Source organism: Globicephala melas, chromosome 1 (assembly GCF_963455315.2).
Source record: "Globicephala melas chromosome 1, mGloMel1.2, whole genome shotgun sequence".
Taxonomy (NCBI): domain Eukaryota; kingdom Metazoa; phylum Chordata; class Mammalia; order Artiodactyla; family Delphinidae; genus Globicephala; species Globicephala melas.
The window spans coordinates 179,753,300-179,769,149 of NC_083314.1; the positions used below are offsets into that span (position 1 = coordinate 179,753,300).

General features: G+C 57.0%; 1 protein-coding gene across 1 annotated transcript in view; it reads left to right on the forward strand.

The window, feature by feature from the left end:
• The first annotated feature begins 9,894 nt into the window (after positions 1-9,894).
• Positions 9,895-15,850, forward strand: part of CASZ1 (castor zinc finger 1) — a 53,886-nt gene continuing 47,930 nt past the window's right edge. Inside the window, exons 1-2 of the mRNA XM_030878758.3 lie at positions 9,895-10,025; positions 10,464-10,502. Of these exons, the coding sequence (XP_030734618.3) occupies positions 9,977-10,025; positions 10,464-10,502 (88 nt within the window). The 5' untranslated portion in view covers positions 9,895-9,976. The remainder of the gene's footprint in view (positions 10,026-10,463; positions 10,503-15,850) is intronic.

Here is a 15,850-nt window from a genome sequence, read left to right on the forward strand (position 1 = left end):
TTTATTGTCTCTCCCTCTGGGGTTTCTGACTCCTGCCCTCTGCTCTTTTTTTTTTTTCCCAGTGGTAAAATATACACACCATGAAATTTACCATTGTAACCATTTTTAAGTGTGCAGTTCCCTAGCATTAAGTACGTTCACAGTGCTGTGCACCATCATCCTGCTCTGTGCTCGTGTCTTGCTCTGAGGGGCCCGGGCAGTTGTCAGGGAGCCCTGTCCCTGAGGTTGCGGGGCTGCTTGCAGTCCTGGTCCCTTTGGGGCTGCCCTTTCTCTCTCTACTCCTTGTAGGACCCCATCTCCTGCTCAGTCCCACCTACATAGAAGTCCCGGCTTGTCCTCTCCTTGACAGCCACTGTTTCCTCAGATCTCTTGCTCCCGGCATCCAGGAGCCTTGTGTCTCCATCCTGTAGCCTTCAGCGAGTTCTCAGATCCGCAGTTTCCTCTTCTGCAAGGTGAGCAGAATATCTACTTTGCAGGGTTACTGGGACAAGTGAGTGAGTGAATGGGGCCGAAGGTGGCTAGCCCGGGGCCTGACAGGTAGGCAGCGCCTGCGTTCCCTCCTTCCTTCATTCCTGTTCACCTGCCAGAGCCTGGGTCTCCACCATGCATGTAGGAGCCAGCAGTCATCCCTAAGCAGGTTCCATGCAGTCCCCCACCCCTGCCCCGGGACCACTGAGTCCCTCACCTTGGAGAAGCTGAGGCTCCTCGCTTGAGCGAGGGCCGTGGAAGAAATGCCGCACGGGTGGTGGACTGGGAGTCACTGGAGTTCTCAGGTCGGTCCCGGGTTCTCCATGTCTGCTGCAGGGCCCTGGGAAGTCGCATAACCTCTCGAGCACCAGTTTCTCTATCTGTAAAACGGAGCCCTGACCACCACGCTCTCTGCTTTGTAGGCTTGTTGCAAGTACGAACTAGGATGCATAGGGGAAAGCTGTGGGGTCTGCTGAGAGCAGAGCAAGCCAAGGGAAGAGTCTGGGTCTGAACTTGGGCCCATTCTGGGGCAATTGGGACCCACTCTGCAGTTCTGTGGAGAAGGCCCTGGACGTTACATGGTGGGCACACGCTCAGTACAGGGGCAGGGACCAAGGCTGCACATTACTAGCGCTGTGAGCTAATCTGGGAGCCAGGCTCCAAGCCCTAGAGGAAAGGCTGGCAGGGAGGGGGGAGGGGGGAGCGGGGAGCGGGAAGGAAATTGAAGCTGTGCAGCAGTCAGAGGTCTGAGACGAGCTGGGAGCCGGGTCCCCGCACAGCTCACTAGTTGCCCTTTCCTGCTGCTTCTGCTGCCGTCTCTCTTACTGTCCTCTTTTCGCGGGCTCCTGGCCTTTTGCAGATCTGTTTTCCCCTCCAAGCCTTCTCTCTGCATCCCATTAGTTTCTCTTCCTCTTCACCTTCCCACCGCCGTAGTGCCACCCCCAACTCCACGGCGCTCTTTCTTTCTGCCTCTCTCTCCTTTTCATCTACTCTGAAGGCTTTCCTTTACTTCCTTGTCACCCTAATTGATTGCATTAACCTTTCAGCGTATTGGATTTCCTCGGCATCGTGCAGAGAGCCCTGCGCAATATGCTTATAATCTGAGCCATAATGGACAGTTTGCAGTCAACAAGCCCCTTCTCCCATCTCTGCCATCGCTCCCGTTGACATCTCTCTTGCCCAGGCCACCATGGCCACTTCCCCTGCCAGCAGGGGTGGGGCAGTGGAACAGGGCTGGGAGGAAGCAGGCAGAGCTTGGACCCACCAGTGGATTTCCCTGCCTCTCCCCTCCTGGCTCTGCCCTTGGCCCTGCCTCTGCTTCTGCAAGCCCCCCAGGTCCTTGCCTTGTGAGTCTCTGCTCCTGGGATTCTCCGCCCGATGAGTGGCTGATGGAGCCAGCTTGGATTCGGCGAATAAGAGAGTCCCCTGTTTCCACCAAATGGTCCTCAGAGGAAACCTCGCTTTCCCGGGAGGCTTTGGGGAAGGGTGATGGTGACCACTTCCGGAGGTGGAGAGTAGCTGCGAGGAAGAGTCTGAGATCTCTGGGCTTGCCTGGCCCCTGAGCTAACCAGAGGCCTCTTTGGATCTTCTGGAAGCTGGGCCCACTCCTGGAAAGGTGTGGGAGTACAGAGGAGACAGAAAGAAGGGGATCTGCTGAAGGCAAGGGAAGAGAGACAAAGACCCTGCTGGGGCTGGCCTGGGTGCTCAGGGCAGCAGCGGCCCCTCCCACTGGGCGAGGAAGCAGACTCGTGGCCACATTTGGGCCCTGTCTCCTACACTGGTCCCAGGATTGTGTGATTGGGATCCTTGGTGGGCGATGTCTCAGTCTCTGTTTCTCATCTGATGCTTGTCAGTAGCTTTGAGCAGACCCCCCCTGGCTTTATCAAAGGAAGAGGGACGTGATCCTGGCAACAGGGCTGTAAACCAGAGAGAGACCTCTACAGGGCAGGAGGGCTTGGCCTGACAGGAGACTGGCACAGGAGAGGGGAGGAAATGAGAGCTGGCTTCTCAGGTCGGTAAGAATGGGCTCCCTCTGGTGAGTTCCCAGATGGGCACCTGCTCGTCCAGCATCAGGCAGAGGAGCCAGCCCATGCCAGCTGCCTGGTCCTGGGATCTCAGTGAGTCCTGGCCCCGGAGGTCCTGGCCAGGGCTGCCAGCCCTCAGACCTGCAGCCCAGTCAGCTGAGTCTTCATTCATAACGGGATGGACATCAGGTTGAATACATTAGTGTCGGTCAGGCCAGAGGAGCGGGATGGAAGCCCCCCTTAGCCCTGGTGGTACTTCTTCTCTCCCGTACTGCTCTCTCTCTCCGCCCTCTGCACATCATCTTCTCCTTCTGACCAACCCCCCTCCTCCCATCACTCCATCACTCCGAAGGGCAGGCTTTGGCAAGAGGGGGCCAGACCTAGGTTCTTCCCATCCTCTCCCAGTGATTTTGGGGGTGGGCAGAGGGCGCAGCAGGGAGAAACCAAGCAGCGAATTAAAGTTTGGTGATTGTCAGTGTCAGGAGAAGCTAAATAACCCTGTAACTAGTATGAAGGTGAATTCACGGTCTGCTGCACATGGAAAATATGAGTGCTCTGTGAGACGGGGAGAGTGAGCACAGAGTCGGCCTGCCACGGTGGGCAGCCTCCTCTCCAGGGACGCGGGCGGGGAGGCAGGAGGAGGGCCGTGCACTCTCCCATCCCTGCCAGGGAGCAGTCGCCCAGGAGCCTCGACCAAGTACTGGGGGCGGGCAGCTCAGCTGCTTGACAACCCGCTGGCCCGGCCCCAAGGCCCCAGGTAGACATTTGTAAGCCCCAGCAGTGTGAGTACATGGATACCAGCCCAGGCCCCAGGATGCCAGCCCATCCTCCGCGATCCATGTGAGTGACTGCTCGTGGATCCTTACTGAGCGTTACTCTGTGCCAGGCTATGAGCTCTGTCTGCCCTTATGACAGCTCGATGCAGTAAGTGCTGTTATCGTTCCCCCTTTTTATCCCCACTTTTTTATAACCACTTTATTGAGACATAATTCACATACCAAGTGTACAGTTCAGTGGTTTTCAGTATATTCCCAAGGTTGTGCCACCACCACCACTATCTAATTTTAGACTCTCTCCATCACCCCAGAAGGAAAGCCCGGACTCATTAGCAGTCACTCTCCATTCTCCCCTGCCCTCAGCCCTCGGCAATCACTAATTATTATTGACTTTGATGTTGAGAAAATGGAGGCTCAGAGAGGGTCAGTGACTTGATTGAGGTTGCACAGCTGGTTAGAGATAGAGCTAGGGTTTGAACCCAGGTAGTGGGACTGCAGTGCCCGTGCTCCGTGAGGGACTGCCCGATGTCCTGGCTGCCTACCCCCACCACGTGACCTACCAGATGTTTCTTACAGCACGGGCTCAGGCGTGTATGAGCACCATCCCGACACGTAGGCCCAGGTGGCAACACGCGTCTCTCTCCCCAGGTGTACTTGGGATTCCACATAGAAAAAGTCACACGCTTCAGAAGGACAGCCCACCTCCCCTCTTCCGCAGCCAAGCTCCTGGAAGGGAGGGCTGCCACACGAACTCGCAGCAGCAGGGGAGCCCAAGTGGCCAATGAGACCTAGGTGGTTTGGAGCTTTAAGATGAAAAATCCCCATTATCTCCTGTAGCTGATAATTGTAACTGAAATAAAATGCCAACATAACATTCCAGAAAAGGTCCCTGCCCAGGTTGGGGCCACAGGCTGGGCCGTGCCGCTGGGGGCAATGCAACGAGCTCAGTTCCCCGCATCACACTTGCTCTGTTTTTCCTTCTCTCTCTTTCCTTCTGTCTTTTTCTCACTCCCTCTGCTTCTGTCCTGTTTCTTCTCTGCCTTTTTTCCCCCTGCCTGCCTCTTTCTTCTTCACATGTCCACTTTCTCACCCCAAAACTTTAAAAAAACAAAACAAGACAAAACAACTATTTGTGACCACACTCTTGCACTTGCAAAATTTGGGAATTAATGTGAAACTGTTACTGCCTCTGATAAGAGATAAATACAAGGATGAGAGACAAAGGGAAAGGTAGAGAATGAGTCTGTTGGATTTGGTTTGGGGTTTTTTCCTCCTTCTTCTCTCTCCCTCCAAAGCGGAGGATCCGGCCGGGCCAGTTTGGATATTTATTAAGAAAAAGCCAAAGATAATTAACTTTTTTGTTTTTGTTTTGTTTGCGGGTGCCTCCCCTGCTGGCACTCCTGACTGCCTGGCAAATTAAACCTGCTCCCTGCTCCCTGGGTGCTGGGCTGCTGGCAGCTTGGCTGCTGGCAGCTCAGCCCCTGGCTGCCCTGAAACTGCCGGGCCCAGCGGCTGCCCACCCAGCCACCCACCTTGGGTTTCAGATCTAGGGTCCCTTTATGCTACCACCGGTGCCACCTCCCCAGGCTCTTCTGACTCCTAGAGCAGGCTTTAGAGTGGGGTAAGTGGCCTGCGGGTGCGGGGGAGGGGGGGGTGAGAGAGGAGGGGCTACCGTTGGGGTTATGGCCAGTACTTCCCTAAAAGGAGATGGGGGCAAAAGAGTGAGCTCTCCCGCGGGGCAAGGTATTCCTTCTGGCCAGTTCAGCCGGTCAGCTTCCCAGAAGAGGGTAAGAACAAGGAATGAGCTAGAAGTACAGGGAGAGGCCAAATTTGGGCCATGTCCATCCCCAGCTCTTCTCTCAGGAGGCTGGTACACAGCCAGGACCCATGGCTCCTGGGAATGCTCTGGAGAAGGCTCGGGGCCACGGAATCCTCCCATGATGTCTGGCCACCCTCAACATCGGGTTCTGTCCTACTCCCACCTCTGACCCAGCCTAGGCCATCTGGGGGCCCGGCTGGGTGGTCAGAGAGCCAGCCACTGAGTAAGAAGCCGGCTGCCTCTGGTCTGCTGCTCTGAGGCCAAGCTGTGACCTGGTCCCGAGCCATGTCCACGGGCCAAGAAGATAGCAGTTATAGACCTCACTCTCCGTGGGGTTCAAAGTTGAGGGCATCTTAGGAGCCAGGACAGCCAGTGAGGACGCGAGTCCTCTCTAGGGGCCAGCCCAGCTCCAGCTGCTTGGGGTTGGAGGTGTGCTTTGCCCCTCTGTTAAATTAATATGCCTCAGCCCCTCCCCTGACAGGCCCTCTCCTCTCCCCCTGGCTTCGTCCTCAACCTGGCAAGGAGGCAGCGGTGTGCTGTCCCTCCAGGTGGGGAACCTGCTTTGGAGCTGGGCACAGAGAGTAGGGCATTTTCCGAGGATTTTGCTGGCCCCCCCTTTTTTTTCTCTGAAATATAAGGATGTGCAATTTTTTTGGTTTCAATTTAGCATTGGAGAATTTTATAATTTAGTAATTAAAATCTCTGATAGGCTTTAGAAATTGCGGCTAATTGAATTTAATGGGAAGATGATTTTCAATTTTATTTGATTACCGGGACCCCTGGCATCGGTATTTATGGGAAAAAAATGGGAGATGTGCTGTGTGGGCTAAGATGGCATAATTGAATTAGGGGTAATCGGATTTCTCCGTCATGAATTTCACTATAATTTTCCTATAATTTTCCATTAGATATCTAGTTTACAAATATTCACAAAGAAATGAAGCTCTTTCGGAATGGAGATTGCTGGCTAACAGGATTACGGCGCTGAGCGTGCGGCCGTGCCAGCCCCTAGACCGCCATAATGCGATCCCTCTATCTGCCTTACACTCAGCTCGAGCCTGGCCTCAGCCCCTCGCTCCGCCACCCACTTTGCTGTGCCTCTCTGCTCTTTGTTTCCTCTTCATCCTCGTTTACCCCCTGCCCCGATACCCACCCATCCGGGGCCCATGACCTCTCGTGCCCTACTGGCAGGCTATCCCATCCCCGCTCCATGGCATCTGGGCTCTGCCCTCCACGCCCACCATCCTTCCCATCCACAGTTTGCTCACTCAAGGCTCCCCCGACCCCTCCCGCCGCCCGCCTGGGGAGTGCGCTCACACGCAGGCACACAGACTCCCCGCAGGTGCGAACATGCTTGCTCACATGTACCCGCAGTCGTCTGGCCAAGGCTCCCGTGTCCTGGCCTAGTCGCCTCAGAGGGAACCAGTTCATTGGGATCCTGGGGTGGGGTGCAGGAACAAAAGGAGCTTTGTTCAAGTTTATGTGAAAGTTACAAATTCAAAATGAGAGCAGATAAAGCATGAGATACCTGGTGTGTAAATAGGCTGGTGAGTGAGAAGGCCCCGGGCTCGGGAGGGAGAGAGACTGAGTGGGCAAACTGGGGATGCGAGGGCGCCGGGAGCCAGCGAGGGAAGGTTGTCCTGGGACAGCTGACAGGTTCCCCTGGACCCGTGTGAGGGGCCCGGTGGGTGGCATTGCTGGGCAGGGCTCCACGTTTCCCGTTGGAGGTGGGGTGTGAGAGGAGGAGCTGGTGGCTCTGGGCCCAGGGCCTCGAGACCAGGAGGAATTGTGGCACTGGGCTTTCCATTCCCCGGGCCCGAGGCACAGAAACCGTGGCCTGGCCTCAGGGTCGAAGAGGTGTTACCACATCAGGGCTCTCAAGGCAAAATGGGCCATAGACTCAGAGGTGCCAGGGTTCTGGGCCTTGGTATGAGTACACACACAGGGAGAGAAAGAGAAATCGGGGGACCCCTCCATGACACGGCCTCAGCCTTCTCAAATCTCAAATCATAACATGCTAAGATGGCCTCATTTTCTGTGCCTCTCAGGAAGGCCCCTCGCTCGTGGGCAGAGCCTCTGAAGCCTGCAGTGGCTGACTGTGGCCATCGTCTTGGCAGAGCTGAGGCTCTCCGGGCGGCTCACGCCTCCCTCTACCACTGGCTGCGCTTGGCGAGCCCCTCTCGCCCGCCCTGCCTGTTCCGCCTTCCGTCCGGCTCTCTCAGTTCTATCCCTTCAGCCATTCCTCTCTAGCCTTTGTCCACCAGAGGCCCCCAAGTTATTGTGCAGCCAATCCTGTGGGTCCTGCGTGAGTGACCGGAAGGCATGCGCTCCCATGCCCTGACCACCATCAGCAGAAGCCCAGAAGGACATTCAGAGGGAGCCCCTAGGCCGTGTGGGTCACATATGCAGGGAGCTCCCCATACGTGCACATTTCAGATGCACCCAGAAATCACCCTTCTACCCCTAGGTCTTCAGGCTTCCTTCTACATCCCAGTTGCTCAGATGGGGAAGCAGACACTTCAGGATTGGGATTTGGGTTTGACTGACTGCTGTTACAACCCAAAGCTGTAAGCCTTGCTTTGGGGAGTCATGGGTGGGAGAACCCAGCGGCATGTGTGTACCCCAGAGCAATCCTGGACACTGCAGTGCCCTCTCTGAGATCCCACCTGGGGAGAAGCTCATGGTCCTTGCTGCCTGGTTGCTCGGTGCCAGCAGTTTTTGTACCAGCCTCTGGGGAGCACAGGGCTTGGTTTGTTTAAGGAGCTCTGCTCCCTTGTTCAGGGTTTTAGGACTGGGGGACACTCAGAGCTCCTGGGCCTCTCCAGCTACTCGTCCTCCATAGGCATGGGGCAGGTCTTGAAAGGTAGAGGGTTGTGTGACAACCAGGAATGGGGGTTGCCAAGAAGGCAACAGGGAGAGCAGTCGAATGGGGGAGGGATGTTAATCTCCCTGTGAGGCCATTTGGAACTAAAGTGCAATTTAAAAAGTAAATAAGTAAATAAAGGGAGAAGAAAAATAAGGGGAAAGTGGGAAAAAGAGTAGATTGTTAACTCCCTTACTTGCCCCAAGGCCTCCCTGGGCCCTTCCCTTTGCAAAAGAGAAATATTGCAAAAATAGTCCAGTGCCATTTTGCTTAATGCTGCCGGAAGACCAGAGAAAAGAAAACCTGGGTTCTGGTCTCCTCCCCTCATTGAAGGCAGTGTGGCCTCCCCTGAAACAGGAGAGGGGAGGAAGGCAGCAGGGTGGCTGCAGAAGGGACAGACGGAGAGCTGGGGACAGTGAGATCCAGGTACTTCACAAGCAAAACTGCCCACCTTCCTACTCGCCTGCCTCTTTCCTTGCCTCCTACCCAGTGGTTAACTTAGATGACTAAAATTTAAGGAATCTCAACATATCTGGCTGCAGCAGGGACATCTGGGGACCGAAAGATACACCTAAGTGCTTTCTCTGAGGGGAAAGGAGGGCAAGGAGAGAAGTTGCCCTGGTCCAGCGATGAACTGGCAGACAGGAAATGCGGCGATGTCAGAGGGGGCAGGTGGCAGGACGCTGGCTCCTTGGTTGAGGGTGTCTGTGCCCTGTCTGCCACGGCCCCGCATGGGAGGTGGCAGAGGCAAGAGGGCCGGTTGGCAGCCCAAGTGACAGCGCGGATCCGTGGTGGCGGCCCTCGGAGGATAGGCGGCCAAGGCAGGGTGAGGGAGGAAGGAGGTGCCGTCCCCACTGCGGGGCTGGGGGCGGAACTGCGGGGCAGCGGGAGGAGGAAGGCCTGGAGAGCAGTGATGTGGCGCGGAGCCGGGGTCCACCCGGAATCGGCGTGCGGGCGGGGGAGCCAGGGCTCATTTAAAGGCGAAGCCAAACCAAAGTGGCGCAGCCCTGGGGGTTCCCGCACTCGTGAAGCCTGCGGCGGGCACGGTGTGCGGAACAGCGCGAGGCCGATGCGAGTGTTCCCCGGGACACCCAGGCCCAAGGCCCCTGAGTCTTTCCTCTTCAGAGCTAAAAAACACCACCGCCAACAGCAACAGGAAGAGATTCAGGGATGGGGAGGAAACGAAACGCCTGGTACCAGCACCCAGAGCCCGGGGGGGCGTACCAGGGCGCGCGGCTCGGTGGGCGCGACCCCGCGGCGCTCACACCTGCGGCCGCCGGCGCGGAAAAGTTTGCTCGGCTGCGCGCGCCGCGAGCCCTCGGCCGGCCGGCGCCGGGGAGTGAGTCCGCGCGGCCGCCATCGAGTCGCGCTCGGCGGGGCCGGAGCGCCGAGGAGAGCGTGCGAGCGCGCGCCCGCCCGCGGCGTCCGGCCAGAGTTGGCGCGGGGGCGCGAGCGCGGGCCGCAGGGTCCTCTCGGACCGCCGCGTCCCCCTCCCGCCTCCCCTCCCTCCAGTCCCCGGGCGCCGAGTCCCCGCCTCCCTCCTCCGAAGTCTAAGGTTTGGGCAATCGCTGAGCCAATAAGGCTGGCCGCCCGGGCCGGTGCGCTGAGGCCGCGCGCACGAGCGTGAGGGAGCGGGCGCGGGGCGAGGGCGCGCGTGTGAGGAGCGCGCGCGCGCGAGGGGACGGACGGAGGCGCGCCTGTAGGAGCGGGCGCGGGGCGGGCGAGCGCGAGCCCATTCACTCCAGCCTCCCGCGGGCGGGCGCGCGCGCGGGCGGGCCGAGCTCTGCTCTTTCACCTGCCGGGGCGGTGCGGGCTGGGCCGGGAGGAGGCGGTACCGCGGCCGCCCTGCCAATCACCTCGGCGCCTGGCAGCGCCCCCGGCCGCTCCCGCCCGCCCGCCCGCCTGCCCGCTCCCTCCTGCCAAACTGTTACCCTGAGTGTTACCGTCAGGAGCAATGACATCAGGGCTTTAAAACAACTTGTTATTCGGGGAGTAATCAGTCGCAATTAGGCATTAATTAAGTATTATGAAAGTTGATTATTTAAGTGAATTCGGCTTTCGACTCTCCGACTATGGTGAGTACCGGAGTGGGGCGGGGAGGGCAGGGGGCGCCGCCGCGGGGCTCCGACCCTGGCGCGGGGGCGGGGGCGGCGGGAGCGGGGCCGGGCGCGGGCAGGGGCGTCCCTCGGCCTCGGGGGCCGGCCGGGTCCCCCGACCCGGGCCGCGTCTATAAATAGTTTCTCTTTTAGTTTAATAAACTCGAGAGCAGAGAGGAGCTGCTTTGAGTGTGCAGTGCCGGAGCGCCAGAGAGAGAGGGGCGGGAGGGAGAAACTTTCGCTCTCCCTCCGGGTCTCCCTTCTCATTTCTCCCCCAGGCCCGGGGACTTGACCGCCCCTCGATGGGGGAAGGGTGCGGAGAGCGGAGGGGGAAAGCTGGGGTGGGTAGTGGGGGGCACTGCGAGAGACTAAACAGATTTCTTTTCTTTCCTCTTCTTTTTTTGGCGTTCCTCGAAGAGTTTGGGACCAAAGAGAGGAGAATGGATCTTGGTACAGGTACCGGCCGGTGGGAACCAGGGGTGGCTCTTTCACTTTTCTTTCGGTTCTTTTACGGAAGTTATTATTTTTAGCCCAATGAGGTAGCAGCTGAGCGGGGCGCGGGGGGGTGCTGGTCTGGAGAGGGTCCGGTGCGGGCTGCGCTTCTTGCCTGGGTTTCTGGATCGTGAGGCTTCCGATGATATTATTGTTATTATTTGTTACTTGCTTAGGGACTGTGACTAATTTGATGCTTGTCATTGTGAAAGAACCTAGGGGAGAGGGAGCTGGGGGGCACACAGAGAGAGGATTTAGGGGGTTTTCGTGGGGTTTTTGTTTTTTGCTCTCCGTGTTTTTTGAACGGCTGCGTGTTTTTTCTGTTTCTTTTTTTTTTTCCTTCTCCAGCAAAGATCTCTGTGTATCTGGCTGTGGGGTGTGTGTTTTTATTTTTTCAGTGGGGGATGGTTTAGTTTTTGAAAGCAGCGTCCTGTTGGGAAAGGCGGTTAGTCTGGTTTCGGGGCGACTCTCTCAAGGTAAAGGAATTTAATTTATGTGGGACGAGGCTGTGTCGGGTGATCAAGCTGCTTATTATGGCCAATGAGTATTTTTCACCTGAGAATCCGTGGGATGAGGCGGCTGTTATCAGTTCAAAGTGAGGGGCCCAGGACTCTCTCCCATCCCCCTTAGCCCCTACCCTGGGAGAGGGTAGACCAGACAAACTACTGAATTTGGACGTATGGGTTTTGGGGGGCCTAGCATGGCGCCTAGGTTAGGGTTCCACATAGCATAGTGCTGGCCTGGAGCAGAGTTTATGCTGAGATTTTGGTGTGTTGTTGGTTTTAATCTAATTGTATTCAACATTTCTCTTCTCTTCCTATCTGAGGTTCCAGTCTGAGCCCAGAGTGAGGTTTACTTTACGTTCTTCAGGCTTTCCCTTAGCCCTCTGTACTGAAATGGAATTTTGACCAGGCCCCTCATCCTAGGCTGACAAGAGCGCTGTCTTCTTGCTAAATGTCTTTAAGTCAGTGATAAACAGGTTCATAATTCATTGAGATTGATCTCTGAACCCTTCTGTTTCATTTATAGAAGGTGGTATGGGTGACTGTTAGAGTGGTTGTCTATAATGGCCCAAGTTCATGGCATTGCCCCTTGGGATCCATGGGCTGACATTTGACCTCCTGAAGTCAAAAGGGAGTGGGCAGAGAGGGCAGGAGGCAGCACTAGGGGGCCCAGGATGGGTGACAGGACATGGCAGCAGCTTTGGGAAGGAGAGAAGTGTGTTTGTTGGGGAAGGAATATTAATACTATGTCCAGCCAGGTGTGATCTTGGAGAATTCGATGTGGAGGTCCTGGGGACCTCTGTGCCCAGGAAAGGTGCAACAACCCCTGCTGGGCAAAGTGATTAAGGTGTCTAAGGCCACTGCTGCCACCCTGCCCCTCCCTGCCCTTCACTCCCACAGAGAAGCAGCCCCCCCCCCACCTCTAATCAGGTGCCTCATCGCCTCCCTCTCAGGCCCCACCCCCTTTCTTCAGAAATGCCCCCCCCATCCCAGCTAAAAGCAGACTTTATAGATGGGCCGGTGGTGGTAATGCACCACCCCCTACCTGGGACAGGTGAGCCTCTGCTTGTGGGCAGGCACAGGGGACCTAGGCATTACTTGGCTGGAAGTCGGGCCCTCAGCTTCCTCCTTCTAACCCAGATGCCAACTGGAGCTGGAGTCCACCCTCCTGCCCTATTCCCACCTGCTGTCGGGGCACAACTCCAAAGCCCTTCTGTAGGGTATCCCCGACTGGAGAGAGGGCCTCCTGGGCCTGCAGGTGGCAGAACCTCTTGTAACATCTTTCCCAGCACTTACTTCTCCCAGCCCTCTAGGGACAGGCTCTGGAAACTTTTCCTAGAAGTTAGAAGGGCCCCTGTGGTCAGCTCTGGTCCCTCCCGTAGCTGGAGCAGGGCCCTCCCAGCAGGACCCAGGCCTGGACTCTGGCCGCTCAGTGAGAGGAGGTCCAGGGTGTCAAAGTTCTGACTGTTTCCTGGAGAAGTCATCTGGTGATACCATCTCAGCTTTTTCTTTGAACTTGAAAGTTTCCCTTAATCTCAGAACTTCAGAAGAAAAGCACTTTTTCCCCTCTTCACAAAAAAAGGGAAGCAGGTGGGAGCTCTGAGATCCCCCTCTGCGCCTGTCTCTGGGCTCACTGCGTGCTCATCTGTCCTCAACCTCTGGGATGTACTTCTGCACACAGCCAGGGGCCTCGTTTCTGGCCTGGACTCATTGCTGATGTGATGAGGGGCTCTCTTCTTTTGGGGGACCACAGGCAGCTTCTGCCGAGGGCCTCTCTAGCACAGCACAAGGCTGGAGACACAGGGCCCAAAGGGTTGCTGGTACCAGGGGACCCAGTAAGCGTTGGGTCGTGGGTTAACATCACTCCGGGTTTAGGTTCTGAAGCATTACAGCCATAAGCAGTTCAGTGGTGGGAGAACCAGGGCTTCTCAGGAGGGGACAGCAGAACCACAAGACCCTCAGGGGCCATGTGGACCCCTTTTCTTCCACCATAGTTCGGCCAAGGGCTGGATCAGTCTGGAGGTCTTGAGCAATAAAAAATGCCGATGTCGTCCTCGTTCACCAGGCCCCGAGATGACAGCAAATTTACATTTTTTAATTAAACTAGCAGCCAGTTTTTATGAGAGGGGGTTGGGTTATGCAAATCAAATGGTTGTGTACGGAAGATTAGGAGAGTTTGGGAATAAATTCCACAAATGCTAATAAAAAAAAAAAAGGAAAGAGAAAGAAAGGGAGGGAGGGAGGAGAGAGAGGAAGAGAGGAGGACATAGTTCCATTAGGCCCTTTTAGAGTGATTTCCCTGGGGGAGGGAGTCAGGAGGGGGAGGGGAGGAGGCAGGAAGCTTTCAGACACAGGTAAGTCCAGGCTGCAGTTGGGAAGCTCCCCAGGTTTAGGCCCCGCTAGGCTGATTCCTAGGCCCTGAAAAAAGCTGGAGCCCAGGGTGAAAAATGGCTTTGAAACAGCCGTAGAGCTTTGAAAAGGAACTTGCCCCTGATTCTTGAGGATCTGGTCGTAATTGCCCCCACTCTCCCTAGGGAGGTCTTGAGGAGAGGGGGAGGGGCCATCCAGGGCTAGAGCTGTCCATCAGAGGATCCAGGGTAGGCTCTGCCAGGTAAAGGGCCAAACAGGCAAGAGAGCAAGTTCAAAGGGCTGACCAGGGACCACGGGGGGAGCCATGAGGGGCACCACTGCCCACTTGGCGCTGTGGCTGTAGCTGTGTTGTCAGGGTGAGTCAGGGGGAGGGATCAGTGCTGCTTACTGAGCCAGGCCTGCTTCTTTTTCCCTGGGATAAGCTCTGCTGGGACTCCAGGCCTGGACCCCCTTACACTGCATACAGACCAACCCCACCCCCCGCACCCCACATTGTATCCTGGCCCCAGCCTCGGCTGTGGACGAGGCCACGAATGATGGGGTCAAGGGAGCTGAGACATGCTGGCTTAGTAGCCTGGTTCTTGGAGTGGGATGTCCACATGCTGGCCACGTGCTTCGCGGACACCACAGTCTCGAGGAGGGGAGAGGAAAGGCCGCAGGCTTCTTCCAGGCAGTAGCTGACCCCAGAGAGCAAAGAATTTGCCTTCCCCAACCCAAAGTTGCTGCTCTGAGTGTCAGCCCACCTCCAGACCCTCAGGGCTGCTGTGAGTCACCGGTTCAAGGCCAGGGCCTTGCCAGGAGTGGAGGCTTCTAGGAACCTTGCTGGCTCTGGTCACACTGGGGCCTGGGAAGGTTCTTGTGCTGTTTCTGGAGGAAGAGAGTCCATGCTGAGTTTGGGCCAGAGCAGGTTGTCCTCAGTTTTTCTTCCTCGAGCCTTTACTTGGCCAGGTACACCCACTCAACCAGTCTAAGCTGGGGCCAGTCCCTACGGTCAGGTTGGGCGCTGGTTTTGCCAGTCTGCTGCAGGGGGTAGGTGCTTCAGTGCCGTCTTGGCAGGAAGGAGGAGTCGGAGCCAAGGACAGGATGGGCCGTCTCCGAACTCGTGAGCTTCCTGGTACCGTTCAGAGGCCGGCTGTGACGTTTGGGGGGGCGTGAGCACCGGCTGACCTTTAAGGCCTCTGGTTGTCCAGCTCCCAACCTGATTTTCCTGAGAGGGTTCAGTGGGGCATCTTGGGGGACGCGTTGAGTGGACGAGGTGAGAAGCACACATTTGAACCTTCTCTTTGGAACAAAGCATTCGAGACAGGCAGCTCTGGTTTGCGAAGTGGCCCCTTGAACCAGCCCTGGCACTGGTTATAAGATACAGGAGCAAAACTCTGGATATAAGGCCTGCAGTAGCCTTCGCCGTCACTGCTGTGTTCCCCCATCCCCCAGAGCCAGGGCATCGGGCTGAGTTGCAGCTTGGGTTTTATGATGGCAAAATAAAATAAATGGAGACACCTTTGGAGGGCTGAGTCACGGCAGCAGCATCTCCTCATTAAAGCTGCTGCCCCTGGCTCAAGTCCCTGGGCAGAGGATTGGGTGGGACCCAGGAGGCTGTGGGCCCAGGCTTCTCCTCTTCCTGGGCCCTGCCGGGTTAGTGATGCACCTGCCCCCTCCATCAGCCTCCTCTGCCTGGCTCACCGTTCTTAGAAGAGTCAGGCCATTTCTTTACCCCTGTTCCCCACCCTCGCTCTCCCACCCCAGGCCCCAAGGCTTGTCCTTTGCACTGCCCTCCCTGAGCTGTTGCTTTTTTTTTTTTTTTTTGCGGTACGCGGGCCTCTCACTGTTGTGGCCTCTCCTGTTGCGGAGCACAGGCTCCAGTCGCGCAGGCTCAGCAGCCGTGGCTCACGGGCCTAGCCGCTCCATGGCATGTGGGATCCTCCCAGACCGGGGCACAAACCCGTGTCCCCTGCATCGGCAGGCGGACTCTCAACCACTGCGCCACCAGGGAAGCCCCGCTGAGCTGGTTTTTAAACCCTGACCACCCGGGCTGCTACCCCATCTCCTCTTGCCCCTCCTTTTCCTTCTCCTCCTCCTCCTCTTCAGGGGGGAAGGAAGTTGCTCTGTAGTAATGACAGCCTGTGGGTCCCCAAGGCAAGCAGCAGCTGTTCTGGGGTAGCTGGGCCAGAGTACAGCAGGAAGAGCAAGGAGCCAGGGAACAGGAGGAGGGCTGGTGGTCCCAGCGAGCGGAGGGGAGGAGGCTGCTTCTCTGGGATTGATTGGAAAAAGTGGCAACTTGGTGGTCCAGCGTTCACCCCTCTGGCTGCCTGACCACAGCATAGCATCCTCATACCCCAGACTCATCAGGACATATCGTGCCCTGAAGGGGAGGAAGTCCCATGCAAGTAGTGAGGTCTGCAATTCAGTAAGCACTGGGGAGCACCCGCTGTAGGAGCT